The following is a 25640-nucleotide window of genomic DNA, read 5'->3' as shown; positions in this document are numbered from 1 at the left end:
GGTGGGATTTGGGTGGGGGCAGACCCTGCAAGTCCTTGCTCTGGAGCATCCAGCCGGAATCCCCGGAGTGTCCCTGCTGTTTGTTTGTGTTTGCAGTGGGGATTTGCTTGCTGCACCTGGGAGTGATTGATGAGCTCCCTGCTGAGCTGGATTACAATGTTTGGGTTAGAGCTAAACCCAAGTGCAAATTCCTGCACGTGAGGCTTGGTGTGGCAGGGAGGTGACTGTGTCCCTGTCGGTCCCCTTGGCCACGTCCCAGCCCTTCTCTGGGCTGCTGCAAGTAAACTGGGCTGGAAACCTTCCCTCCTCTGGCCTACAAGCAGTAAAGAGTCAGAGGGGGAGGTTTCAACCCACTGTCAGAGTGTAGCTTGCATGGCTTGGTGTGCACACGTGGCCTTGGGCACAGCTTTCATGTGCTCCAGAGCCATCGAATTCAAATCGGGACCCAGGTCTTTAGTGTGTGCTTGGGCACTTCTGGGCACTGCCCTGCTGTGGGCTGTGGCAAGCTCCTCCACTGCTGGGCACCCACAGCGTTGGGGTTGGTAAAGCTGAAGTTCTTGCTGTGGAAATCATGTCCCTGTCCCTGCCTTGCTGGGCTGTGGGTGCATGGAGCAGGCACAGCACTTTGCCCCAGGCTCCCACGCCGTGCAGGAGGATTAGTGACTCCCATCCCCAGCCTGTGGTCAGTCCAGGGAATGCTGGCATGGCTGTGGTGCCCGAATGACTAAAGAGGAGCATCAAAGCCTCTGAATTACCTGCAGTGCTTGCCCTTTTCTTTTTCTCCACAGAAGCAGGAGAACATCTAATTTTCTCAGAGCATTAAATGAAGTCAGGGAAGGCGAAGTCTGGTCACGCAGAATTAGTTGTGGCAGACAGATTGATCCTGCTCTGCTCCCTGCCCTGGGATGCAGGAGGACTGCCACTGAGTGAGGCTACAGCAGCTCAGAAATGGAGCTTTGCAGGAGGTTCAGGTCCCACTGAAAAGCACTCAGGGCTTCTGGCATGGGAAGCTGGGGGGGGGGGGGCTTGCCAAGCTCAGCAATGCTCCTGGCAGCTGCACCATCTGCTGCTGGGGATGGGCTGGGCTCTGCCCTCCTGCCTGGCAGGGGCTTTGTGGGGGCAGTCAAGCTGATGAAGGATCTTGAGAACAAGTCTTGTGAAGAGCAGCTGAGGGAGCTGGGGTTGTTCAGCCTGGGGAAAAGGAGGCTGAGGGGGGACCTTATCCTCTCTGCAATTGCCTGAAAGGAGGTTTTAGAGGGATGGGTGTTGGCCTCTTCTCACAAGTCACAAGAAGAAATGGCCTCAAGTTACAGCAAGGGAGGCTTAGGTTGGACATTAGAAGGAAATCCTATGTTGAAAGGGTTCCCAAAGACTGGAACAGGCTGCTCAGGGAAGTGGTTGAGTTGCCATACCTGGATGTATTTAAAAGCCATCTAGATATGTTGGCCAAGGACATGGTGTAGTAGTGGCCCTGGTAGAGTCAGGTAATGGTTGGACTTGGTGATCTTGAAGCTCTTTTCCAGCCATGGTGATCCAGTGAAAGCATGTTCCTTCCCAGCTGGTGTGTGCTGAGGATCCTCCTTTCTAAAGCCCTTCAGGTCTGGCCCAGCCTGGACCCCTCTCTTCTGAACAGCTTCTCCTTCACTCAGCTGTTTGCATTGAGGCCAGGAGGTTTTTTCCCAGGCAGGAACCTTTGAGCCATTCCAGGGACACCTCCACGGAACATCCTGCAGGTGTTTTTGCACACTTCAGGGCTGCTCTTGAGTGCAGAGGCACAGAGCAGCCCTGTCCTCATGCCTAACTCTCCATCACCCCATCGTTGGGCAGCTGCTTGGTGCTTTGGCACAGTGTTGGGAGGGGCTGAGTGCCTGCCCCAGGCCGTTGTTGTTTGAGCAAAGCAGCTTTCTGGGGGGGAGCCATGCATGAAAACTGCACTAAAAGCTCTGATGCCCCCCCCTGGTTTCACAGGGTGCTTCTCCAGCTCTGCCCTGTGCGTGAAGGCTGCTTTCCCAGGGAGGTGTTCAATTACCTGATGGCCTGGTTAATGATCTGGGACACCTCTTGTTCAGATCCATCACCATGTTTGGGGAGCAGCTCCCTTCAGCAGTCTCACTGGGTAATAAAGCCAATTTTACAGGCTGCATCCTGTAAGCTATAAACAAGTTTTCCAGACAAAGTGTCTTGAGACTCTGCCACGAGTGAATTTATTGGGTGCTATTACAGCCTTGCTCATCCTCTGGGGAGAGGAAAATGAGGCTAACACCTTGGCTGCCTCAGGGAACTGCCCTGATGGTCCTGCTGGTTAGCTCTAGGGCTTAAACCCAGAAGAAGCTGTGGGATGCTGGAATGAGCCTGGAGAAGGCCATGGGGTGGGAAGCAGGAAGGGCTTTTTGATGTCTGAAGGGTCTAGGGATGAGTAGTCCATGAAAGCCCTGGGACTCAGCTGTTGAGGAGGTGGCTTGCTGCAAATGTCTTCTGTGTTTAGAGGTACAAAGAAGCAGGGCCAGGACTTTCCATTCACACCAAGGGAGCTGTGCTGGATTCAGCCTGTGCTGGAGTCTTCCTCTTTTGGGGAAAAGCCCTTGGCACTGAGCTGGCTCTGAGGCCAAAGCCTGCTTTCCTCTGCTGAGCCCAGCCCCATCACAGGAAGCTTTTTAATGGGTCTTAATGAGACCTGCAGGGAGAAGTGCAGGGCTCTTTGCACTGCCCTCTGCTTCTCAGCTGGTGAAGATAAAGCAAAGCACACCCAGCTTTGAGCACTGAGTAAGTTTAAGCTTCAGAAGCTCAAGTGTGCAATTTCCCCAGTGAGGTGGCAATTCTTTAAAGCAAGTGGGAGGCTCTGGAATTTCACTTTGGTATGTGCTTGCTCCACAAAGAGGGGAAAAAAAATGGGGTCTGGGATAAAATTTCTGCCCCCAAAATGCCGTCTCTGGTGTCAGTGAGGAGAAAAGAGACTCTCTGGTGCATGGTGGGGACAAGCTCTGATACCTCCTAAGGTGGTGAGCAACCAGGGGCCCATGGCTTCTGACTCCCCTGCCCCTGCTGCCCTCCATGGAGTCTTTTAGGAGGGTTTTCCTCTTGCTTAGGACAGCCCAAGTCTTACAATCTCTGTCTCCAGCTGCAAATTCCATGTGCCCTTTGCAGCAAGCCTTGGGCTGGCCTGGCTGTAGCTGCAGGTCCCTTTGCCATCCTCTTCATAGTGAAGCATCTCCCACTGCTGCTGGGGGCTTCTGCCTCTGTGCAGCTTCCTGCAGCTCTCTGAAGCCACTGGAAATAAAACTGATGCAGAGCACAGGCAGGAGTGGCCATGTCTTACCTTTGCTTTTCATGGTAGTGAGGAGCAGAGGTGAAGTGAGAGAGCAGGAATCCCTTCTCCTGCTGCTGCCTCTCTGGCCATGTGGCCATGAAACTCTTCCCAGCTTTTCTCTGGGGAGAGCAGAGGTGAGGTGAGGGAGCAGGAATCCCTTCTCCTGATGCTGCCTCTCTAGCCATGTGGCCATGAAACTCTTCCCAGCTTTTCTCTGGGGAGAGCAGAGGTGAAGTGAGAGAGCAGGAATCCCTTCTCCTGCTGCTGCCTCTCTAGCCATGTGGCCATGAAACTCTTCCCAGCTTTTCTCTGGGTGCTGGGTGCTGCTGGGCAGGGTGGCTGGAGAGAGCAGCCCATGGTGTCACTGTGGGTGATCATTAGCAGGGGCTTTGCAGGGGTGAGGAGATGCTGAAACTGCTCTTCCCCAGGGTCATTTGATGATCAAATGAAGGCTGTTCCAGGTGTGTTGAGCACTAACCACCCTCAGGCAGCTCTGCTCACTGATGGTTCCTGCTGGTCTCCCACCTCCCAGCCATTCAGCTGGATCCTTCCAGTACCCTGCTCCACTGTAGGTCCCTACCACTTCTAGAGGGGCACTGAAGACCTTAATGGTGGAGTTTTGCCTGCAGTGTCTGGCTGGCAGCAGCTCTTGGTGGGGTGGGAGGTTTTTGCAGTGCCAGGGCTGTGCTCCCGGCTTGCATTTCAGCACATCACTTCCCCCAAGAATGAGTTCAAGAATGAAGAGGTTCAAAAGCAAGGAGATGAAGTGGGGAGAAAACTCATCCAGAGGGAGGTGAGGAAGGGTGCAGAAGAGGCAAATCTGTTGTCACCCAGCGGGGCAGACAGTCTCCATGGGTAGTAGTAAATCATTTCTGGGTCATGTTAAGCTGTCATCTGCTCTGTGAAAGCTTAACAGGGAGGCCTGCCTGGTGACAAAGGCACACCAGCCTCTGAGCTTCTCCTCTGCCACTTTCTTCTGAAAGGTGAGTCCAGGATTGTTCCTGAAACCTCCTTCCCTGAAGTGTTACCTGCTCACCAAGGCCCTCTACACAGCTGTGGCTGCTATCTGTCCCTGCAGGCAAGCTCCTCATCTGTGTGAGCAGCAGCTGGTTATGTGACTCCTCTGTGAGAGCAGGCATCTGCATCCTGGCACAGCTCCAGGCTGCTGGGGTGAATCCCCAGATCTTTTTCTGGAAAGCAAATCAAATGATTCTGATGTGACTTCCCACACCATCCCCTGCTGTGCCTGAAGCTCTGCCAGTCTGTACCCCCAGGAGATGTGTTTCAGCCCCCAAAGCAAGCTGTAGCCTAGCTGGGGACCTGCCTGGGCAAGGCACAACCTCCTCTTGCATTGGTTTTTGTCTGTAGATCAACAGCAGCATTTCCAGGCTGGCCCACCTGGAATGAGAGGAGAGCTGCCCACCCCTCACCCCTCTCCCCATGGATCATCTCACCTGGGTAAGAGGGCTGCAGCAGCAGGGAGCTCTTGTCCTGCTGCCCCTGTTGTGGTGCTGAGTGATCCTGTTGGAAACGTGGCTGGGAGGTGGGAGGCCCTTGGTAATGCCATTTTGGGATGGTCTTCTTGGAATCCTGGGCCTGGACTTCCAGCTGCAGAGCAGAGAGTACCACCTCAAGACAGTCCTGCCCAGGATCCTCAGGCTGAGGTCCAAATGCCAGGCAGGCACAGCTGTGTGGGTGGCTGTGGTGCAGAACTGGTTGAACTGGTCTCCTTGCCTGTTGCTTCTTGCAGGGCTTGGGTTAACCATCACACTGTGCCCTGGCACAGCTGGGGCTGGTCTGAACAAAACCTGCTGAGGATCTGGAAGTGACCTGGGCTGCAGCAAGCAGCGCCCTGGGGATTCCTACAGTTGCCATCCCCTTCACCAGCAGAGGTCCTGGTGGTCATCACAGTGCAGGGGGAGGCTGGGCTGGCAGCAGGCAGAGCATCCCTCCCATCCCAGCAGGTGTTGGGCTGCAGCAGAACTTGTTCTGGGCTGGAGATGGGTGGCAGGGGTGCTGGGCTGGCCAGACCTGCCACCCTGGAGCTGCCTTTGGCTCTGCCTATGGCTTCCCCTTGCCACACACTTGTTTCCTGATGGTGACAGGCCCCTTGGGGCTTTGCTGAGGGCTGGGTCTGGTAGGCCTCCTCACATGGGCTCTACCTCTTCTTCTCCCACCATATCTGGTGAGGAGACTCCTCTGGTGGTGAGGAAGAGGCAGGTCCCCTCACCACGTGGGGCAGGCTGAATGCTCAGCATCACTGTTGGGCCAGGGCTCAAACCCAGGCAGGATGTGGCCCAGCTCTGCAGCTGGTGTGTGAGTGATGGGTGCTGCTGCTGGCTCTGCTCCCACCCATCATGAGATCAACCTCCTGTGTCCCATCTGGGGACAGTGTAGGGGCTGCCACCCCCTGCCCGAGCGTGTGGCTGTGTGTGCTCAGGGCTGGGATCAAAGCCTCCAGCTCTCACCATGCTCCCTCTTTCTGGGGGAGCCCTGCCAGGTGGGGCCTTGGCCAGGGGAAGGGTCACACCTCTGTTGTGTCAAACAGCAGAGCAGGGTGCTGGTTGGAAGCAGCTCCAGCCCTGGGCTCCAGGCTGCAGGTGCTGGCTGGCTTGGGGAGCAGGTTGGCCAGGGGTGGGGTGCTGCTCTCTGCCTGCTTTGCTTTTTCTGTGCATTCTGAGAACCTGCTCCATGTGCAAGGGAGGTGACAGGCAGCTGGGCTGGTTTGGGTTAGTTTCCTTTGAATTCCCAGGGGATTGATCTCCTCCTGGCTTGGGCAAGCAGCCCTGCAGAGGAGCTGTGCCATGCAGCCATGGCATGGGTACAAACTGAGGACTGCTTGGCCTCAGATGCTCTCAGCTCTCATCCCTGGCAAGGCTTCAGCCTGCTTTTAGCCTTCAAATGGAAATGCAGCAGGGTCTGGTCCTGTAGGCTGCAGGTGAGGTGATGTACTGGGTTGTCCTCCCTGGAGCCCTCCAGCCCCTGTGGTCAGGGAGCATTGCTGCTGTCATTGGTCAGCTGGATGCTGGTGGCACAGAGATGATCTCTCAGCAGCTGCTTTCCATCCTGTCTGTAGGCTTCCACAGAGCAAAGACAAATCTTGAAGCAGGTCTCTGTTAACTCTAGCCCCCTTGGAGAAGATCTTATCTCTCCTCCTGAAGCCCACACCAGCTGCCTGTCAGTGCTTTCTGCTGGGGGGGATGTCCTCTCTGAGATGCTGGGGTGAGGAGCAGCAGGGCCCAAGCCATGATACCACCATGATAAGGTAGAGCAAACCCACAGCAGAAAGCAAACCCCTTGTAGAGGAGTCTTGTTCCATGTGTGTCTTTCCCTCTCTCCTGAGGTGTGTGGTTTGTTTTGTGCCAGTTTAAAGAGGCCCAGGCAGTGATGGTAGACCCTAGAGCTTTGCCTCTGGCTCTGGATTGTCCTTGAGCTACATGAAATGGGGAAACCCAACCACAGCCTGGGTCAGCCTCACGGGTGGTTGGTGCTTATGAGGGGGCTGTGGTCCCCATCTGCTCCTCAGCCCTTCCTGCTCCATCCTCTCCATCCCTCCGTGGTCCCACACTGGATAAGGACCCCATGTCTGTGTGGGATCAATGCTGGATCACCCTGAAACACAGGGCTCCTGGCTCCTGGGGAACTTTGCTTTGTCTGCAACCAAGAGGATGTTTTCAGCAGCCAGCTCTTGCCATGGTTTAGGAGAGTCCTGGGGCTGGCCAGCCCCAGCGTGCAGCACAACCTGGACAGGCATCCCCAGCAGCCACAGAGATGCCAGGGTGGTGTTGGGCTGTGCTGGAAACCAGTTGGAACTCTGAACCTTTGCTCCACAGGGGAAAGAGCTGCCCAGAGGCAAAGCCTGCTCTGTAAGACAGGCAGAGCCTCAAACCCAGGGCTCTGGGGCTCTGGTACCCAAGCTTGTGGCAGAGCCTGAATCCTGCTGGCTGTGAGGCTCCTGGGATGCAGTGCTGGAGCTGCTGACCTTCATTCTGCCAGGAGCCCTCAATGCTTTGCTGGAAGCTGGGGCCACCTGGTGCTGAGCCTGGGCCAAAAGTGTACTGAAGTGCAAAGTAACATCAAGTCCTGGGAGGTGGTGCCCAGGCTGCTGCTGCTGCTGCTGCCGCCCTGGCAACCTCTCCCTTGGCTTTGTCCATAGGCTTCTGTGGCCTCTCCAGCATTCCAAGCAGCTCTTGCAAGAAGATGCCTTAAAAATGTGTTTCAAGAGCTGCAGTGCACTCCCTCCAAGTCAGCCGTGGAGACCTCCTCCACACAAAGGCCACAGCCTCTGCCCCTCTGCCGGGGAGCTGCTGCGCGGTGCCAGCTGTGTGTGCCAGAGCGCTCCCCAAGCCAGGGCGAGGTCTCCACTTCTCCCTCTGGGGCTCTTGCTCTTTCCACCCCAAACTGGTTTTTCGAGTCATTTTTTCATGTGTGCCTCCATCTCTGCCGCTGCTCACCCTCCTCTGGGGAGGAGCCTCCCAGAAACTGCTCTTTAGCTGCCGCCGAGGACCTTCCCTCGCTGAGTCTTTGTCGTTCCAGCCCCGCAGACCTCGGCACTGCCAGCGCCCACCAAGGCTTTGCAGGCTCCAGGAGACCAGCTGGGACCTCAGCAACATGTTCAAGGGGGTGAACAAAGGCTCCCCGAGCAGAAGTCCCCCCAGCAGAGGTTCTCCTGTCAAGCCTAGCAAGTAAGTGTGACCTCTCCTCCTCTCTTTAAGCTGTCCTGGGACGCTGGGAGAAGATGAGGGAAGAGCCTTCCACGTCTCCTAAGCCACCCTAGGAACCATTCCTCTTTGTGGAGCAGACAGAAGGTTTGGGGCTTGGTGGGAGCTGATGGCAAAATGTGGTGCCCCAGCTGCTGTCCTGGACTTCAGTGGGTTGTGTGCTCCAGCCCAGGAGCTGCTGCACAGCCCTGAGGATATGCTGAGGCTGTGTCAGTGGAGCAGGGAGGTCCGAAGCCCCTTTTGGGCAGGTAGGGGTAGGGAGAATAAAGGCAGCCTCTTTGTCTGGGTGGAGCAAGAGCTGCTCCCTGGTGAGGCAACTACTCAGCCTGGGCTTGAGAGCCCAGGACTCAGTGGCTGAAGGAGGTTGGTGTGATGCTGACCTGGGATTCCTGAAGGATGCTCAGTTTGGTGCTGCTCAGGTGGGGAAGGTGGCTGAGGTTTGCTGGTGACCTCTCTAATGCTGGGGACAGGCTGGGTCCCTGCAGGTCAGATAGTTGAGGATGCCTCGGTAGAGGCAGCACCAGCAGGATCTGGCAGCCACATGCCCTCTGAAGAGATTGCCTAAGCTCCAGGGGGGAGGTGTGTGATGGGCCCAGGGTGCTTCCCTGGCAGCAGGGAGCAGAGGGTTCTCCTGCTAAGAGCTCATCCCCCCCTGCAGCTGCTAACTCAGGGTTGCTTTCCACCTTCTCAGCAGCACTGCACTTTGCCATGACTGGTTCTGCAGAATCCCCATCCCCAGGGAGGGTGAGAGGCTGAGGACATCCCAGTGGGGTTGTTCTGAGCAGGAGAGGGGTGCAGGGCACATCTCATGGGGCCCCCAGCAGCAGCAGCAGCCCAGGGTGGGGTGTGTGCAGCCACCTGGGAGGACCCCCCACGGTGTTGCAGTTTATGGGGCCAAGCCCCACCTTAGCAAACAGCACTGAGGAGGGTGGTGGCCAGGTGCTGCTGGGCAGGGCAGCAGAACCTGGGGTGGAGGTGGCCCCCACAAGGCTGAGTCTTCCTCATGCAGGAACTGGACTGCTGCCATGAGGAGCTTCTGCCTCAGTGGAGCTGAGCACTCACAGACTCATCTTGGAGGCAGTCTTGGGTGTTCTCTGAACACTAAGCCTTTGCTGGGGCCTGACTGCACTGAGACATCTCTCCAGAAGCCCCAGAGCTGTGTCAGCCTCTGGTTTGAGCCTTGCTATCCACCTCCCCAGCTGGCTTTCAGCCTGGGCTGGGCATTTCTCATGAGGCTTCCTGGGACAGCTCCCTGCAGCACCACAGGAGGGGTCTGGCCAGGTTCTGCCCCAGCCTGAGCCTCTCTGGATAACTGGAGCTGCATTCCAGCAAGATTTCACACCTCTTCTGGATGGAGGCTGGAGCCAGCAGCTTGGCAATTCCTGAGCTAGTTGTGCTTGTTTCAGGAGGCACCAACCACCAAAGGCTAATCCCTTTGGCCATGACCTGGGGCTTGGTCAGTGCCCACATCAGCTCAGAAAAGGAAGGTGAATGAGTTGTCTCTGGAGCAGATGCCAACACAAGACCCACAGATGGCCCCAAGAAAATGTTGGTGGCCCAGAAGTTGCTCTTGGTGGCCCAAAGGGCAGAAGCTCAGCAGCAGCTGAGGATCCCTGCCACCTGGAGGTTCATGATCAGCAGCTGCTGCTGCTGGTACAGAGCCCTAGAGAGGTAGCTCACCTTGGTTCTTGGGACCATGGTGCTGAGCATCCCAGCTCTCAGGGCTCTCTGCTGTCTCCACTTGGTGGATGCATCCCAGGGAGGCAGTCACAAACACAGGCCTGTCCCTGAAGAGCATCTTTGCTGTGCCCTGCTCTAGGAGCTGCTGCATTGTGGGGCAGAAAGGGCAAACTCCTGAGGAGGAGGAGGAGGAGGAATTGACTCCAGTCTGGCAGGACTGGCTGCCCAGGTGTGATCTTGGTGCAGGCTGTGGGTGGCTTTGGAGGTGGATGGCAAGTCACCTCATGGCTTCATTGGCTCCTGGCATTGCTGCCTCTGCCACCATCTCCCTCTGCTTCTCCCTGATCAGAGCTGGTCCCCAGGGTGGCAGACATGGGGACTAACCCAGCACTGCCTTGGGGTGTGGGTGGGCTGCTGCCAGCAGGTCAGACCAGAGCCAGTGTCAGGACCTCTCTGTGCCAGGGAGACCCAGCTTTGGGATCTGCCTTGTGGCCAAGGGTCCCTGGGAGGAGGGGCTGGAGGGGATCAGGGCTGAGCTGGGTGGCTGTGCTGTGGTCCTGCCCTGACTGGCTCTGGTTGGAGTGACCTGGAATGGAGGACAGCCCTGCCCCTGCTCAGAGACACTGTCCCTTGGGTGCAGTTGGACTGTCCAGGGGGCAGAACATGGTATGAGAAATGAACCAATTAGTGAGGATAATAACAGTGCTCTGCCTCTCCTAGGCATGAGATAGCCCTAGGGAGGAGGCCTGCCCTGGCTCTGGAGGAGGAGAAGCAGGTGGAGCTCTGCCCAGCCTTGCTCTTGGCCATCTTGACCAGCCCAGGGCTAAGCTGTAAGCACAGATCAGGGGCAGGGTTGGACCCAAGCCCCAGGAGGCTGAGGGATGCCCACTGTGAGCATGGGCAACCTCATGGCTCCTCACATCCCACCCAGGTGTCACCATGCTGCTGAGTGAGAGCTTCTGCCCAGGGGCAGCAGGGACAGCCCCAGGGAAGGGCATTGGTGCAGCTGTGCCACTGCAGGCTGGGTGGGTGTGTGTTGACATGGAGAGGAGAAGCTCACACTCCACTTGCCATGGTCCATGGTGCTCTGGGCACTTCTCTAAGCATGCATGCACCAAACAGGTTCCTCAGTATTGCTTCCACCTTGACCAAGGCATATGGCAAGGCTGGGAGGCTCAGGTGAGGGCAGAGGGCTTCTCTTTTCTGGCACCCAGGGCAGTGTGGAGAAACCTTTCCCCTCCCAGGGGCTAAGTGCTCCTCAAGCATCCATGCCAGTCTTTTGCAGACTCTGAGGTGGTTTGGCTGCTGGAAAGCTGCTTTCAGGCCAGTTGCTGGCCCCAGGGTCTCAGCCTCCTCTTCTCCCAGGTTTCACAGACCTGCTGGCTCTCCCCTTCAGGACACTCAGAGGAGACCTCCCTCTGCTCCTGAGCCAGTGTTCTGCAGGAAGCATTACTGAAGATCAGGCTGTTTGTAACAGCCTCCTCCCTTCTAAGCCCAGGTGCCCCAAGCAGTGCAGGCTGGGGCTGGGCAAGGCCCAGTGCTCATGACTGACTGGTTGCTGATGTCTTCCCAGTCCATAGTTTTGTTGTGGGCTGGCCTAAACAAAGCTGAGTTGTGTGTTCAGCATCATGCCCCAAGACAGCACAGGGTGTTAGGGGTTGGAAGGGACCCCTGGAGATCGTCTGGGGTATCCCAGTGTCCTTCAGCCAGGAAGGGAAGGAGGTGCCACCAGGAAGCAGGAGTCTCTGGGTGCTCTACCCTCCCTGGCAAGGATGGATCCTCCCTTCTCCCTTCTTGGTGTGGCACAGAGGTATCCATGGTCACATCACAACAGGGCTCAAGCTGGGCACCCCATTCATACCCTCCCTAGGTGGGAGCTGAATCCCACCAGTCCTCTTGGGTGGAGGGATTCTCCCTGGTGCATGGGGAAGAGGCATCCATCCCTTGGGATGTCAGCCAGCCCATGACTCACCATCTCCTCCCTGCACAGAGAGCCTGGGCAGGAAACTTGGGTGGTGCTAAGTATTTGCTCTTGGGACACCACCTCATTCCAGGCATGTCCAGGATGAGTGGGAGATTGTGTAACCTCCTGGGGAGGGGGGACCTGCTGGGGCTTCCAGCTGCTGCATGCTTGGGGGGAGATCTGCTGGGGCTTCCAGCTGCTGCATGCAGGGGAGGACCTGCTGGGGCTTCCAGCCTGCTGCATGCTGGGGGGGACCTGCTGGGGCTTCCAGCCTGCTGCATGCTGGGGGGGACCTGCTGGGGCTTCCAGCCTGCTGCATGCTGGGGGGGACCTGCTGGGGCTTCCAGCAGCTGCATGCTGAGGGGGACCTGCTGGGGCTTCCAGCCTACTGCATGCTGGGGGGGACCTGCTGGGGCTTCCAGCCTGCTGCATGCTTAGGCTCACCATCCACCCTGTTGTGATGGGACATGGGACCACCCTTCATCCCCTTGGGCTCTGCAGTTTACCCCAGGAAAGGCCCCCATGGGGCAGAGATGGGGCAGGAAGTATCTCTAACAGGGTGTAACAGACAGGGTGCAGCAGGTAGCAATGCTTTGGTGATGACACTGATGACAAATGCCCTGCACAGGCTCTTTAACTCCATGGAACTGGACCCTGCAGGAGAGGACACTGCCAGGGCACAGCAGTCCCCTGGGCACTTTGCTGATGTGCATTTTGCAGGCAGGGAAGCTGAGGCATGGTGAGGAGAAGCTGAGGCACGGTGAGGAGAAGCTGAGGCACGGTGAGGAGAAGCTGAGGCACGGTGGGGAGAAGCTGAGGCATGGTGAGGAGAAGCTGAGGCATGGTGAGGAGAAGCTGAGGCACGGTGAGGAGAAGCTGAGGCACGGTGAGGAGAAGCTGAGGCACGGTGAGGAGAAGCTGAGGCACGGTGAGGAGAAGCTGAGGCATGGTGAGGAGAAGCTGAGGCACGGTGGGGAGAAGCTGAGGCATGGTGGGGAGAAGCTGAGGCATGGTGAGGAGAAGCTGAGGCATGGTGAGGAGAAGCTGAGGCATTGTGAGGAGAAGCTGAGGCATTGTGAGGAGAAGCTGAGGCATGGTGAGGAGAAGCTGAGGCATTGTGAGGAGAAGCTGAGGCATGGTGAGGAGAAGCTGAGGCATGGTGAGGAGAAGCTGAGGCATTGTGAGGAGAAGCTGAGGCATTGTGAGGAGAAGCTGAGGCATGGTGAGGAGAAGCTGAGGCATTGTGAGGAGAAGCTGAGGCATGGTGAGGAGAAGCTGAGGCACGGTGAGGAGAAGCTGAGGCACGGTGAGGAGAAGCTGAGGCACGGTGGGGAGAAGCTGAGGCACGGTGAGGAGAAGCTGAGGCACGGTGGGGAGAAGCTGAGGCACGGTGAGGAGAAGCTGAGGCACGGTGAGGAGAAGCTGAGGCACGGTGGGGAGAAGCTGAGGCATGGTGGGGAGAAGCTGAGGCATGGTGAGGAGAAGCTGAGGCATGGTGAGGAGAAGCTGAGGCAAGGTGGGGAGAAGCTGAGGCATGGTGGGGAGAAGCTGAGGCATGGTGAGGAGAAGCTGAGGCATGGTGAGGAGAAGCTGAGGCATGGTGGGGAGAAGCTGAGGCATGGTGAGGAGAAGCTGAGGCACGGTGAGGAGAAGCTGAGGCACGGTGGGGAGAAGCTGAGGCACGGTGGGGAGAAGCTGAGGCACGGTGAGGAGAAGCTGAGGCACGGTGGGGAGAAGCTGAGGCACGGTGAGGAGAAGCTGAGGCACGGTGAGGAGAAGCTGAGGCACGGTGGGGAGAAGCTGAGGCATGGTGGGGAGAAGCTGAGGCATGGTGAGGAGAAGCTGAGGCATGGTGAGGAGAAGCTGAGGCACGGTGAGGAGAAGCTGAGGCACGGTGGGGAGAAGCTGAGGCATGGTGAGGAGAAGCTGAGGCATGGTGAGGAGAAGCTGAGGCATGGTGGGGAGAAGCTGAGGCATGGTGAGGAGAAGCTGCCAGCCCCAAGCCCCCAAGGGAGCTGAGAGCTGCTGCGTCGCAGACCCACACCAGCCTCTTGGAAAGTCAATCCCAGGGAGGAGTCAGGAACAGGGGACAGGAGGATGCTGTGAGCAGGAGCTTGGGGCTGTGTGTGACACTGGCTTGGCCATGGTCAGTGTGGGCTGAGCTGAGTTGAGACAGGAGCTCCACTTGTGGCATCTGAGTGCTTGGCTCGGGGTGAGCATCACACTCAGCAGTGCTTCCCAGGCACTTGAGGCTGCAGCAGATGATTGCCCCAGCATCTGCTTTGGCCTCTGGTGTGAACTGTGGAGTGGCTGGAGCCAGGATGAGGAGCTGGAGTGATGACAGCCATTAAGGGAACCACTTCCTGCTGCCTCTGCTGGATTTGGGGGCTAGGAAGGAAACCACACAGCTGGAGGGCAGGTGTGGGTGGCTTTGCTGCAGGGCATCACCTTTCTCCTACCTTCTTCCTCCACCAAAGAGGTGCCAACCAGCCCTGCCTCTCAGCTGACCCCCATGCAGTGTCCCCTGTTGCTGCTCAAGCTCTTTCCTTCTGGTCTCAGACCCCAGAGTCAGTCCCTAACTGTGCTGAGCTCTGTCCCACCAGCAGCCATCCAAGGGCTCTGTGTCCCTCCATGATGCTGTCAGCCCACACCCTCCCACCTCTGCTTGCCCACATCCTGGCAGCACACTGCTCTCCCTGCCTACAGGGTACAGCTGGCATTGTCCTCCAGGGCAGAAACAACAGGACAGAGGGACAAAGGTGGCACCAAGGTTGGTGCTTGCTTCTCCTCAGGGAACTTTGGGAACCATCCCCTGCCCTGCTGCAAGCTCTGGATCCAGCTGCTCCAAGCAGGGCTCTCCCTGCTCATTCACAGCAGGGCCATGGTGGCAGCCATCAGCTGTGTGGTGGCACCAAGGTGAGAGGCAGCAGGCAGTGGTCTGATGAGGCCCTTCAGTGAATCCTCACCGTGGAGAAGAGGGTTGGTGGTTGTGCTGTGGGAAATTTGTCCCCAAGCCTTGAAAGCAGCATGACTGCCACAGCCTAAGCAGTGCCTGGGGGGTTGGTAGTGCCTGCAGCAAGCCCTTGTCCCCTGCAGCCCAGTCCTGGGGTGGCACTGAGCTCTCCAGCGTCTCCACAGGCTGAACTGCAGAGCACTTTGCATGAAAGAAGAGCAGAGGATGGCAGTTCTGGTTCAGTCTGAAGTGCCATCTCACCCAGCCCTACCGAGCAGCCAAGGGCAGACACCCAGGCAAACACTTCCAAACAGGGCAAGCACGTTGTGCTGCCTCTGCAGGCTGCTCTCCTGGCCTCCAGCTGTCTGTGGCTTGGGGTCTTCCCATTCCAGATGTGCTCTGGGTGCAGCTGGGAGCCCTGCAGCCATTTTTTTTTCTTTTCTTTTCTTATGCTTTTCCAGTCCACAGGAACTTCTAAACATCTGTGGTGTCCTGTGGCAAGGAGTTGTGCAGATGAGCTGCATGCTGTGCAAAAAGCCCCTGCCCACTTGCTCTGGACACACCACCTCTGATCCTATAGAATCACAGAATTGTCAGGGTTGGAAGGGACCTCAAGGCTCAGCCAGTTCCAACCCCCCTGCCATGGGCAGGGACACCTCACACTACAGCAGGTTGCTCACAGCCACATCCAGCCTGGCTGCAAAAACCTCCAGGGATGAGGCTTCCACCACCTCCCTGGGCAACCTGTTCCAGTGTCTCACCACCCTCCTGGGGAAGAATTTCTTCCTAACATCCAATCTGAATCTACCCATTTCTAGTTTTGTTCCATTCCCCCCAGTCCTGTCACTCCCTGACACCCTAAAAAGTCCCTCCCCAGCTTTCTTGTAGGTCCCTTCAGATCCTGGAAGGCCACAAGAAGGTCTCTTTGGAGCCTTCTCCTCTCCAGGCTGAACAGCCCCAACTCTCTGTCTCCAGAGCAGAGCAGCTCCAGCCCTCTGCTCATCCTCATAGCCCTTCTCTGGCCACATTCCAGTACCTCCAGATCCTTCTTGTAGCAGGGGCTCCAGAATTGGACACAGTGCTCCAGGTGTGGTCTCAGCAGATTGGAGCAGAGGGGGAGAATCACCTCCCTGGCCCTGCTGGCCACACTTCTCCTGCTGCAGCCCAGGCTCTGCTTGGCTCTCTGGGCTGAAGGCAGCAGCCAGGCACTGACCACTTGTATGCATCCATGCCCTTGGCCACAGCTTTAGCCTCTTCCTTTGGGGGGAAGGCCTGAGGGAGCACACGTGTCAGGTCCTGGGCAGTGGTGAGGAGGGTGAGAAGTGCCTTCAGCCACGCTTGTGCTTTGCTGCTCCCCTCTCAGGTCCTCCACGAATGAGCTGGCCGTGCTCATCTCCCGCATGCAGACGAATGCTGACCAGGTGGAGAAGGACATCCTGGAGACACAGTCCAGGCTCAAGCAGGTGAGGCGTGGCAGAGGGTGGTAGGAAGGTGAAAAGCTTTGCCTAGAAGCGTGGTGTCTAGGCTGACAGGCCAGGTGTCTGCTGCGTGCACCAGGTGCTTGGTGCTGGTGCAGCTCTGGGGGCTGACTGGAGGCTGGGGAGGAACAGAGAACCCCAGAGAGCCTCCCAGCCCCTGGGGCTGCATGCCAGGGCCTCCCAGATTGGAGCCTCTCTGCTTTCTGCCTCATGCTTCCCACAGCCAAGGCTGTCTCACCTGCAGCAGCACAGCCCTGTGCCTCCCGGCAACCCCAGAGGCAGGCAGGCAGCCTGAGCCATGCTGGTCCCCTGGGTGGGAGAGATGCTGAAGCAGGTGGCTGGGCTGGGCACACACTGCCCAGCTGCACCCTGGCACCAGGGTTCCTCTGTGGTCAGTGTGTTGGGCATCCAGGCCCTCAGCACTGACCAGGGAGATTGTTGGGAGGGCTGTGTGATCCGAGCAGGCTTTTCCCCCTTCTGATCTTCCCTGGTCTTCAGGATTCCAGCAATCACCAGAAGAACAAAGCTTTGGAGTTCCAGCAAGAGAATGCCAGGAACCTGAAGGAAGCAGAGACCCTGCTGAAGGACCTCTTCCTGGATGTGGACCGTGCCAAGCGTCTGAAACACCCTCAGGCTGAGGAGATAGAGAAGGAGTGAGCACAGCAGGGCTGGGGGCAGGTGTGAGGGGGGCACTGAGCAATTGGGAACCCCCCCTGGACCTAGACTGAGCTCCAGTCATCACCATGAGCTGCTGCCTACCCCAGCACTGGCTGGGGGTGTGGGTGGGCTGCTGCCAGCAGGTCAGGCTGGCAGGTTAGAGCCAGTGTGAGGACTCCTGCGTCAGGGAGACCCAGCTTTGGGATCTGCCCTGTGGCCCAGGTTGCCTGGAAGGAGGGGCTGGAGGGGATCAGGGACTGAGGTGGGTGGCTGTGGAGATAGAGTACAGCAGGGGGGACAGGTGTGAGGGGGGCCCTGAGCAATGGGGAACCTCCCCAGGATCTAGACTGAGCTCCAGTCCTTGCCATGGGCTGCAGAGTTTCACTCTTCCCATAGACCTGAGCCTCAAAATCAGGGCTTCTGCCAATACATGGGAGACAGCAGAAGGAGTCCCTGCCCTTGGCAGGGGGCTGGAACTGGAAGGTCTTTAAGGTCCCTTCCAACCTCATTCTGTGATTCTGTGACAGAGGGGTGTGGGGCTACCAGAGGGAGCTCTCCCCAGTGTTATTTGGGAGCTCTTGGAGAAGGTACCAGAGGAATGCAGAGCTGAACCATGACCCTCTCCCGTGGAAATTCCACTCCTCTGCCTCTCCTAAACCGGACACCTTCCCTTCAAGCAAGCAGGGCTGGGTGTTTGAATGGGAGAAGAGCCTCAGGTAGCCTCTGGAGCTGTGCTCCCCTTCATTCTCCAGCCCTTCTAGGTGGAAATCAGGAGGGAAGAGTTGTTTCCTAGGTGGGAAGGGGCAGTTCTGATGATCCCCCTGCAGCTTCCTCCTGGGCTGTCATTCCTGAGCCATCCCTGGGGATGGGGAGCACCAGGACAAAGTGCTGCCACTGCTGAAGAGCAGAGTCTCAAAGGGGCAACAAGCAGCCTGGGTCTTGGGAGTGAAATGTGGGCTCTCCAAAGCCCACCTTGGCTCTCCCTCTTGCCAAGGGACACTGAGATGTGCCTTCTCTCCTTGGCAGCATCCAGCAGCTCCATGACCGTGTGACACAGCTGTGTGCAGAGTACAGGGCCCTCTATGAGCAGCTGAACATCCCTGATGTGGGGCCCAGGGTAGACTGGGCCAGGATCCTGGACCAAAAGATGGTAACAGCAGCTGGGTTTAGATGTATCTCCCAGCTCTTACAAGGGCAGATAATGTCCACAGAGCCTGTAGGGCTCTGCCAGCCATCATCTGCTCAGCATCACACTCTGGGTGGTGGAATTGACTCTGGGAAGGAGCAGGACTCTTCTCCCACCTCTTAAAATACTCTGGAGGACCCTCTTGATTGATCCCTTCTGATGAAGAGCTACCAGAAGGGGATCAGGTGGAGGTGCTATGGGATGAAAGGATGGGGAAGGTGATGTCTTCAAAGACTGGACAGCCTTACATCCTAGGGTTCCATGCTGCAAGGTCTTGGCCTTGTGCAGTGCCCAGTTTGGAGTCACCTTGGGTTCCCCTGAAGGCTGGGTGGTAGCCACGGCCATGCTCTGCATGCCACCACGGGTAGGGTGGCTGGGGGTTGGCACACCAGGGTGTTCTGGGCTGGTTATCTTTGCCCCTGTGTATGGCAACCAAGAGCAAGGAGTTCCCTTTCCCTTCCTCCTGGGCTGGGATCAGGTGCCAGATCGTTTCAGCCCCTGGCAGCACTCCCTGGGGCTTCTCCTTGAAATCAAGGCCTTTGCCTGGCTCCTCTTGCACAGAAACAAGTCAACTCAGGACAGTATGGCCCTGGCATGTCAGAGCTGGAGAAGCAAATAGCAGAGCACAACATCCTCCAGAAGGAGATTGAAGCCTATGGGCTCCAGATCAAGAACCTCCGCTCTGGGGTAAGGCAACCTCCATCCCCTCCTGCTTGCTGGCAGCCTCAGGTGGGGACCCTCTCTGGTCTGGTGTTCTATCTGCTTCTCCACCCTTGCTCTGCAGAGGGCAGGGGGAGACCTGAGCTTGGGCAGATCAAGCCAGGGAGGTGGTTCCTGAGTGGTTTCTAAAGCACCTTCCATAAATCATCTCCTGCCATACATTTTGCTAACATTTTTCTCTCTCTCTCTTTTTTTTTTTTTTTTTGTTTGTTTGTTTGTTTGTTTGGGTTTTTTTTTCTGTCTTTGACCTTGGCTGTGTTGTAACCCAGGATGTGGCAGATTTAAAAAGCCAGTACAAGGACTTGCTGGTAAGCTTCTTGGTGGTTTTCTGGGCAGGTGGGGACATGCAGCAGAGTAACACCAACCCTGATGGGCAGAGAATGCTCAGCTCAGGGCGGGAGCTACCTCTGGTCTTGCACAGGGAAGCCATGTCCCTTATCTTCTTTCCCCATTTCCTCCCCACCTTAGGATGGGTGTAAATGTGGAGGATGCTTGCTGGCCTCAGGGCAGTGCTGTGGGTGAGATCTGGGTCTCCTCTTTGTGGGTCATTGATCTGGAGCTGCATGTGTCCATCAGCTCAGGGGCACGGATGTGGCAGCAGAAACCCTGTCCCAGCCCACGCTGTTCCAAGTTGGGGTTGCAAATGTTGAGGCTTGCCCTGATCCCTAACGAGGGCTGCAGAGAGGAAATGAGCAGCTGGAGCCAAGGTGGTGGCCAGGAAGAAGGTGCTGGGCTTGGCCTGTAGAGGTTAGAGCTGAGGGATGGCATTTGTGGGAAGTGGAGCAGAGCTGGGCCAGCTCTCAGCCTGCCCCAGGCACCAGCCTGCACCTGAGAGTCTGGTTAGACAAACTTATCCTGTCTGTGAAGGAGGCAGAGGGAAGAGCAGCCCCATCAGATAACAGCAAAGTGTCTCACTGAGGTCTCTGGGAATCTCCTGCAACACGAGCTGGGTCCTGGGGAGGAGGAGGAGGAGGGGAAAGGGGCTCCTCAGCTGAGCAGCACCAACACTGCCTCTCTCTGTGTGCATGGGCAGAAAGCCTCCATCTGGCGTGGGCAGAGCCTGGGCAGCCTGTACCACCACCTCCAGGGCTGCACCAAGGAGCTGGGCTACCTGACAGAGCAGCAGACCAGGATCCTGAAGCAGGACTGGAGTGACCAGATGGTGGACGTGCAGAGTGTGCGCCGCCAGTACCAGGTGAGCCCCGGGGCTGGCAGCCTGTCCTGGCCACCACAGGCTGCCCAAGCCCAGGGTGGCAGCTTTGCAGGTTGGACCCCAGCCTCCTGGGCATCCACCACCAGCTCTGAGCCTGCTGATCTCCCAGGGCAGCCCAGTAGTGCTGGGCACAGCAACAGGGGGGGTGGAAGAGATGCTCTGGGTCCACAGTGGAGTTGAGGATGAGATGCTCTGGCCCCTCCTGGCCCCAGGGCTGGCACATGGGATCAGAGAGGAGAGAGCTGCTGGTGAGGCTGTCAGGGGTCAGAGGGGAGGGGAGGGCTCAGTGTCATGGCCAAAGTACTACCCCCAGTGACTGCTCTGTGCTGGGAGCAGGAAGAGGAGAGGGCTGATTGCTTAGGCAAATGCTCTGTGCATGAGTGCCCTGCTGCCTTCTGAGGGCCAAGCCTGGCTCCTTTGTTTTACCTGGGCCTGGCCCCTTCTTTGTTAAAAAACAAGCAACCAAACAAAGGTGTCTCTGTTTTGGGAGCCTTTTCTCTGCTCCATAGGGTTTGGTGCCCCAGGAGACTACTCTGTGCTCCCCAGGGTCATGAAAGTTCTCTTCCTCCCCTCAGGATTTCAAGGCCAATGAGCTGCTCAGCCAGGAGGAGTTTGTGAACCACCTTCAGGATGATGGGGATAGGATGATTGAGCTGAAGCACCCAGCTGTCAAACCCATCCAGGTAGGGAAAGGGGTCTCCTCCCAAGCCCAGTAAGGGAAAGAGAATGTCTCTGTGCATCAAGAGTCAGGAGATGGGTTGGGAGAGACCTCATCACCTCTTCTGCAGAGCTGCTATGTGAGTCTTTCCTTCTGCACTGCACCCACAGTGCTGCAGCATCTTCCTGCCTGCTCCAGGCCTTTGGGGAAGCTGGGAGCAGTGCAGGGTGTTCTACCCTTCAGAAACCTCCAGGAGATAGTGGCTAACATCTGTGTGCTGGGGCCAGCTCTGGTGCTCAGACAGGAGCAGCTGCAGTCAATGCTGCTGTGAACCTCCAGCTATGACCTGGCTGTGACATGAGGCCAGCTCCCAACCCCCAAGGCTGTATTTCCAAGCCCATGGGCACAGTGGCAAGCTGAGATGGGCTTTCAGCCACCAGCACCACTGCAACTGAGACCCCTTGAGAAATGGTGGCTGCTCTGGGGGAGCCAGGTCCTTGCTGAGCAGTGTCCTTGCTCAGGCTCAGCATCAGGCAGCACCTGGGCACAGCTTTGTCTCTGCCCAGCAGCAATCTTTCCTCTTCCTCTGATCTCTGGGACTTCTGGGGAAAGGCAAACTGGTGGTGGAGGGGATAGCTGGAGCCCAGTGAGTCATGCTCTGTCCCACCACAGGCTCACCAGGAAGCCTTGAAGAACGAGTGGCAGAATTTCCTCAACCTCTGCATTTGCCAAGAGAGTCAGCTGAAAAGTGTGGAGAGCTACAAGAAGGTAAGAGGCAGTGAGGAGAACATGGTCCCTGTGGCTGCAAGGTCAGGCTGGGCTGGGGATGGGAGGTCCTTTGCTTGCACCTAATGAGGGTGTTGTGGAGAACCCCCCCTCAAAACATGGTCGTTACCTGGGGCTTGTCTGTTGACATGGTTCAGTAGTCGTGAGGTCTGGGGTGACAGGTTGGACTTTGATGATCCTTGAGGTCTTTTCCAACCCTGTTGATTCTGTGATTCTGGGATCATTGGGGATGATCATTGGGATGATCTGGGATCATTTGCCCTGTGGCTCAGGTGATGGAGGGTCCTTGTCCAAGCACACTCTGAGGATGGTCTGTAGGGTCTTGTGTGCCCCAGACAGGTTGTGGGAGAGATGCTGGGAACTGAGAGGCCCCACTGGACTTGGAGACAATAATGTCTTCCCATCCCTGATTTCCTGCCCCCACCTCCAGTTCCAGGATGATGCTGAGGCTGTGAGCCACTCCCTCAAGAAGATGAACACTGACCTGGACACCAAATACAGCAAGTTCAATAAAGACAGCCCTGGTGTGGTGTCAGATCTGCTGCTTCAGCTGCAGGTGAGGTCTTCAGGGCTGGTGATGCTAGCCAGGGCTAAGGGGCAGGCCAGACATTGCAAGCTCCCCAGGAGATAACAGTGGGGAAGGGGGAGAGATGGGTAAATAACTCTACTGGGACAGCTCATCCCAGCTCTGTGCTAGGGAAGGAGAAGTCCATGGCAATGCTGTGCTCTGGACACTCAGTCTCTGTAGCCCCAGAAGGTCCACACTGCAGAGCAGTGACCCCTGGGAAGACACTTGTCTCCACCCAGGACACACAGCCAGGCCCCACATCACCATCAGAGTGAAGGAGAAGCATGGGGAGGAGCTGTGCCTTGTCCTCAGCGTGAGAAACTTGGATTAGAGAGTCCACAGGGAGCATGAGCTGCTGGCATCCAAGCACTGGGGAAAGGTCCTCCCATCTCCTCAGCACTCTCATGAGCCAAGGGCAAGGAAGGGAATAAAAAAATCTGACCTCAGGGCTAAGGTGCGGGTAGGAAAGGAAGTTTTGCCCAGGGGAGAGGGAGGAGATGTGGCATGCAACACATTGAGCTCCCAAGAGGTGCTGAGCTCTCAGTGTCTCCTGACACTGCAGTGCAGCCATCTCTTGGCAGGTGTCTCTTCCTCTTCTGAGAAGAAAACCTTCTCCAGGGGATTTTAGTATGACAGTATGGGATCACCTTGGGTAAACTCAGGCTGTGCCTTCAAGGGCAGGTCTGCTGTGAGCGAAGGAAACCAAGCAGCTGTCCAAGCACACAAGGATGGAGAGCTGCATACCCACTGCAGTGTGATCACCCCCTGCCTTGCCATCCAAGCCTGGTCATGACCACTGCCTCCCCTGCTTTGTCTAGGGTGAGGAGAAGGCAGTGAAGCAGGCAGAGAAGAGCATCGCTGACCTGAAGAGGAGGAGCAAAGAGATCAGCCCCCTGAAACTGCGCAGGATGCGGCCCCCCCAGAGCCTCACCCTGGACACCCTCTGTGACTGGGATGCTGGGGAGGTGAGGGCTTGACTAGCAGCACCCTCAGCTGAGGCAGAGGTTCTTCTCTGGGTGCTCCAGGCCTTGGTTCCGTGGTGGGGGAGCTGCTCCAGTGTCACAAAGCCTTTGACTGGAGTCTGTCTCTGTGTGCCAGGTGCAGCTGGCCAGAGGTGAGAAGTACACCCTGAAGGACAACAGCAACCCAGAGATGTGGGTGGTGCAGAGCAGCACTGGTGTGGTCCAGGAAGCACCTTCTGCCTGCTTCTCCATCCCTCCACCAGACCCTGAGTCCATAGAGAGGGTCAACAGGTGAGTGCAGTGGAGAGCTCAACCCAGACAGATGCTCTTGGGCCAGAGGCAGCCTGACTGCCTCAGCTGCAGAGAAAGAGCAGCTGGCAACAGACCTCTGGAGTGTCCCTCCTGGAGAGAGGTTGTTTCCTGCACCCAAGTATCTCATCCAGGTTCCTGCCATTCCTCAACAGCCCTGCACGCTGCAGGGACCTCACTGGCAATGAGTTTTCTGGCAGCCAAGCTTGATTTCTTCACCCAAACATCTGCCTTGCATAGGTTTGACTAAATTCATTGCAGAATCAGTCTGGAGCTTGGGACTTGCCAAACAGGATGGAGTTATCTGTGGTATCTCCTCTCAACCAGCCCCCAGCTGGAGATGAAGAGCTGTTCCTTGCACCACCATGTGTTCCACTGCCTGGTGCTCCTGCAGCTTGTGTGGTTCCCACAGGATGGGGCTGGCAGTGCAGGCAGCTTTGGCATTCCCTTTTGGGAGCTGGGATCAGTCGGTGCTGCTGAGTGCTGTGGAAAAGCCACAGCCCAGCCCTGGAGCCAGCTGGGCATGCCCACAATGGGCACCCAGATCCCCAGTCATGCAGTGGTGGTAACTTCATCGTGTGGCTCCTCCTGAGCCACACATCCCAGGTCACTGAATCCTTTGGATTCCTGGGGTTTGTGTGTGTGGGAAAATGGAAAGGAAACTGTTTGGAACAGAGAATGGTCAGAGAATGGCTGGAAGGGACCTTCAAAGGTCATCCAGTCCAGCCCCCCAGCAGTCAGCAGGGACATCTCCAACTAGATCAGGTTGCTTAGAGTCCCACCAGGCCTGACCGTGAATGTCTCCAGGGATGGGATCTCCACCACCTCCCTGGGCAACCTGTTCCAGTGTTCCACAACCCTCATCCTTCCAGAAGGAAAGCACTGGAGGCATTGCCTGGAAAACTCTCACCCTTTTCACATCTGACAGCTTGTTTCACTTCCCAGTGTTTGTTTCCCTTCCTACACCCAAAATATTGATCTTTGTTTGATTTCCCAGCTTGCTGCACCATTCAGTTGCTCTGCATGGAGCTATGTCCTGGCCCTGCAGAGGGGCTGGATGGTGGCCAGAGGGATTTGGGCTTGCTGGCTTTGGAGCACAGTGTTTGGTTGGAGCAGCCCATGCTAGGGATGTGAACTAGGCTGGTCCTTCAAAGGCTCCATCCTCCTGGTTCCCTCAGAGATGTTTTGGCTGATCCCTGCTCCAGGTGCGTTAGAAGGGAACCATCCTCCCACGTGAGAGTTGGGTTCTAGTGCAGCAGCCACAGAAGCAGCTGCTTGAAATCACCTCCTGTGACCCTTGCAGAGCACTGCAGGGATAGGAAACACCTCCCCAGCTTTGAGAGCTTCTGCTGAGGCTTGGAAACACTGCTTCCATCGGGAGCAACCAGCTGCTCGAACCAACCAGCTGCTCTTGCTGCTCTGCCCCTTCCTAAGGGACAGCTCTGAGTTACAAAAAGGCTTCAGGCTCCCAGCCTGCCCCAGCCTTCTCTGGGGACCCCTGCCCAGCCTTCTCTGGGGACCCCTGTCCCAGCCTTCTCTGGGGACCCCTGTCCCAGCCTTCTCTGGGGACCCCTGTCCAGCCTTCTCTGGGGACCCCTGCCCCAGCTTTCTTTGGGGACCCCTGCCCCAGCCTTCTCTGGGGACCCCTGCCCCAGCCTTTGGGGACCCCTGTCCCAGCCTTCTCTGGGGACCCCTGTCCCAGCCTTCTCTGGGGACCCCTGCCCAGCCTTCTCTGGGGACATCTGCCCCAGCCTTCTTTGGGGACCCCTGTCCCAGCCTTCTCTGGGGACCCCTGCCCAGCCTTCTCTGGGGACCCCTGCCCCAGCCTTCTCTGGGGACCCCTGCCCAGCCTTCTTTGGGAACACCTGGCCCAGCCTTTGGGGACACCTGCCCCAGCCTTCTCTGGGAACACCTGCCCAGCCTCTGGGGACATTTTCTCACTGCAGCTGTTTCCTGTCCTGCTCCTCTCTGCTTGCAGGCTGGAAGGGGAGCTGAACACTGTGAAGCAGAAGCGAGCAGCAGTTCTGAGCACCCTGAGACGCAGCCACAAGGAGCAGGTCCAGCCCAGCCAGCAAGGTAAGTCAGCTGCTTAGTCAAGCCCTCTCCACAGCAAGTCCTTGCCAACTCCTTTCAGAGCTCCCAGCCCTGGCTGGAAGCAGAGCCCCCACCTGAGCAGGCAGAGGTACCTGGTGGTCAGTGTGAGGATGCCTCCTGCTTTAGGGAAATGAGCAGAGGGGATACCCTGACTCCTGCTGCTGCTCACCACCTGGTCACAGAATTACAGGACGGATTAGAAGGGACCTTAAAAGCTCATCCAGTCCAGCCCCCTGCAGAAAGCAGGGACATCTTCAACTAGATCAGGTTGCTCAGTGCCTTGTGCAACCTGACCTGGAATGTTTACAGGAATGGAGCATCTACCACCTCTCTGGGCAGCCTGGGCCAGTGTCTCACTACCCTCATAGTGAATAATTTCTTTCTT

General features: G+C 57.2%; 1 protein-coding gene across 1 annotated transcript in view; it reads left to right on the top strand.

Moving 5' to 3' along the window:
- Positions 1 to 7918: 7918 nt before the first annotated feature.
- EVPL (envoplakin) overlaps positions 7919 to 25640 on the top strand; it is a 28130-nt gene continuing 10408 nt past the window's right edge. Inside the window, exons 1-13 of the mRNA XM_054393969.1 lie at positions 7919 to 7992; positions 15988 to 16087; positions 16601 to 16755; positions 17786 to 17909; positions 18507 to 18632; positions 18935 to 18973; positions 19699 to 19860; positions 20454 to 20561; positions 21209 to 21304; positions 21753 to 21878; positions 22709 to 22855; positions 22989 to 23143; positions 25140 to 25237. Coding sequence (XP_054249944.1) covers positions 7919 to 7992; positions 15988 to 16087; positions 16601 to 16755; positions 17786 to 17909; positions 18507 to 18632; positions 18935 to 18973; positions 19699 to 19860; positions 20454 to 20561; positions 21209 to 21304; positions 21753 to 21878; positions 22709 to 22855; positions 22989 to 23143; positions 25140 to 25237 — 1510 coding nt within the window. The remainder of the gene's footprint in view (positions 7993 to 15987; positions 16088 to 16600; positions 16756 to 17785; positions 17910 to 18506; positions 18633 to 18934; positions 18974 to 19698; positions 19861 to 20453; positions 20562 to 21208; positions 21305 to 21752; positions 21879 to 22708; positions 22856 to 22988; positions 23144 to 25139; positions 25238 to 25640) is intronic.

The sequence above is a fragment of the Indicator indicator genome, chromosome 29 (genome assembly GCF_027791375.1).
Source record: "Indicator indicator isolate 239-I01 chromosome 29, UM_Iind_1.1, whole genome shotgun sequence".
Taxonomy (NCBI): Eukaryota; Metazoa; Chordata; class Aves; order Piciformes; family Indicatoridae; genus Indicator; species Indicator indicator.
This window is presented reverse-complemented; position numbering and strand designations above follow the sequence as displayed.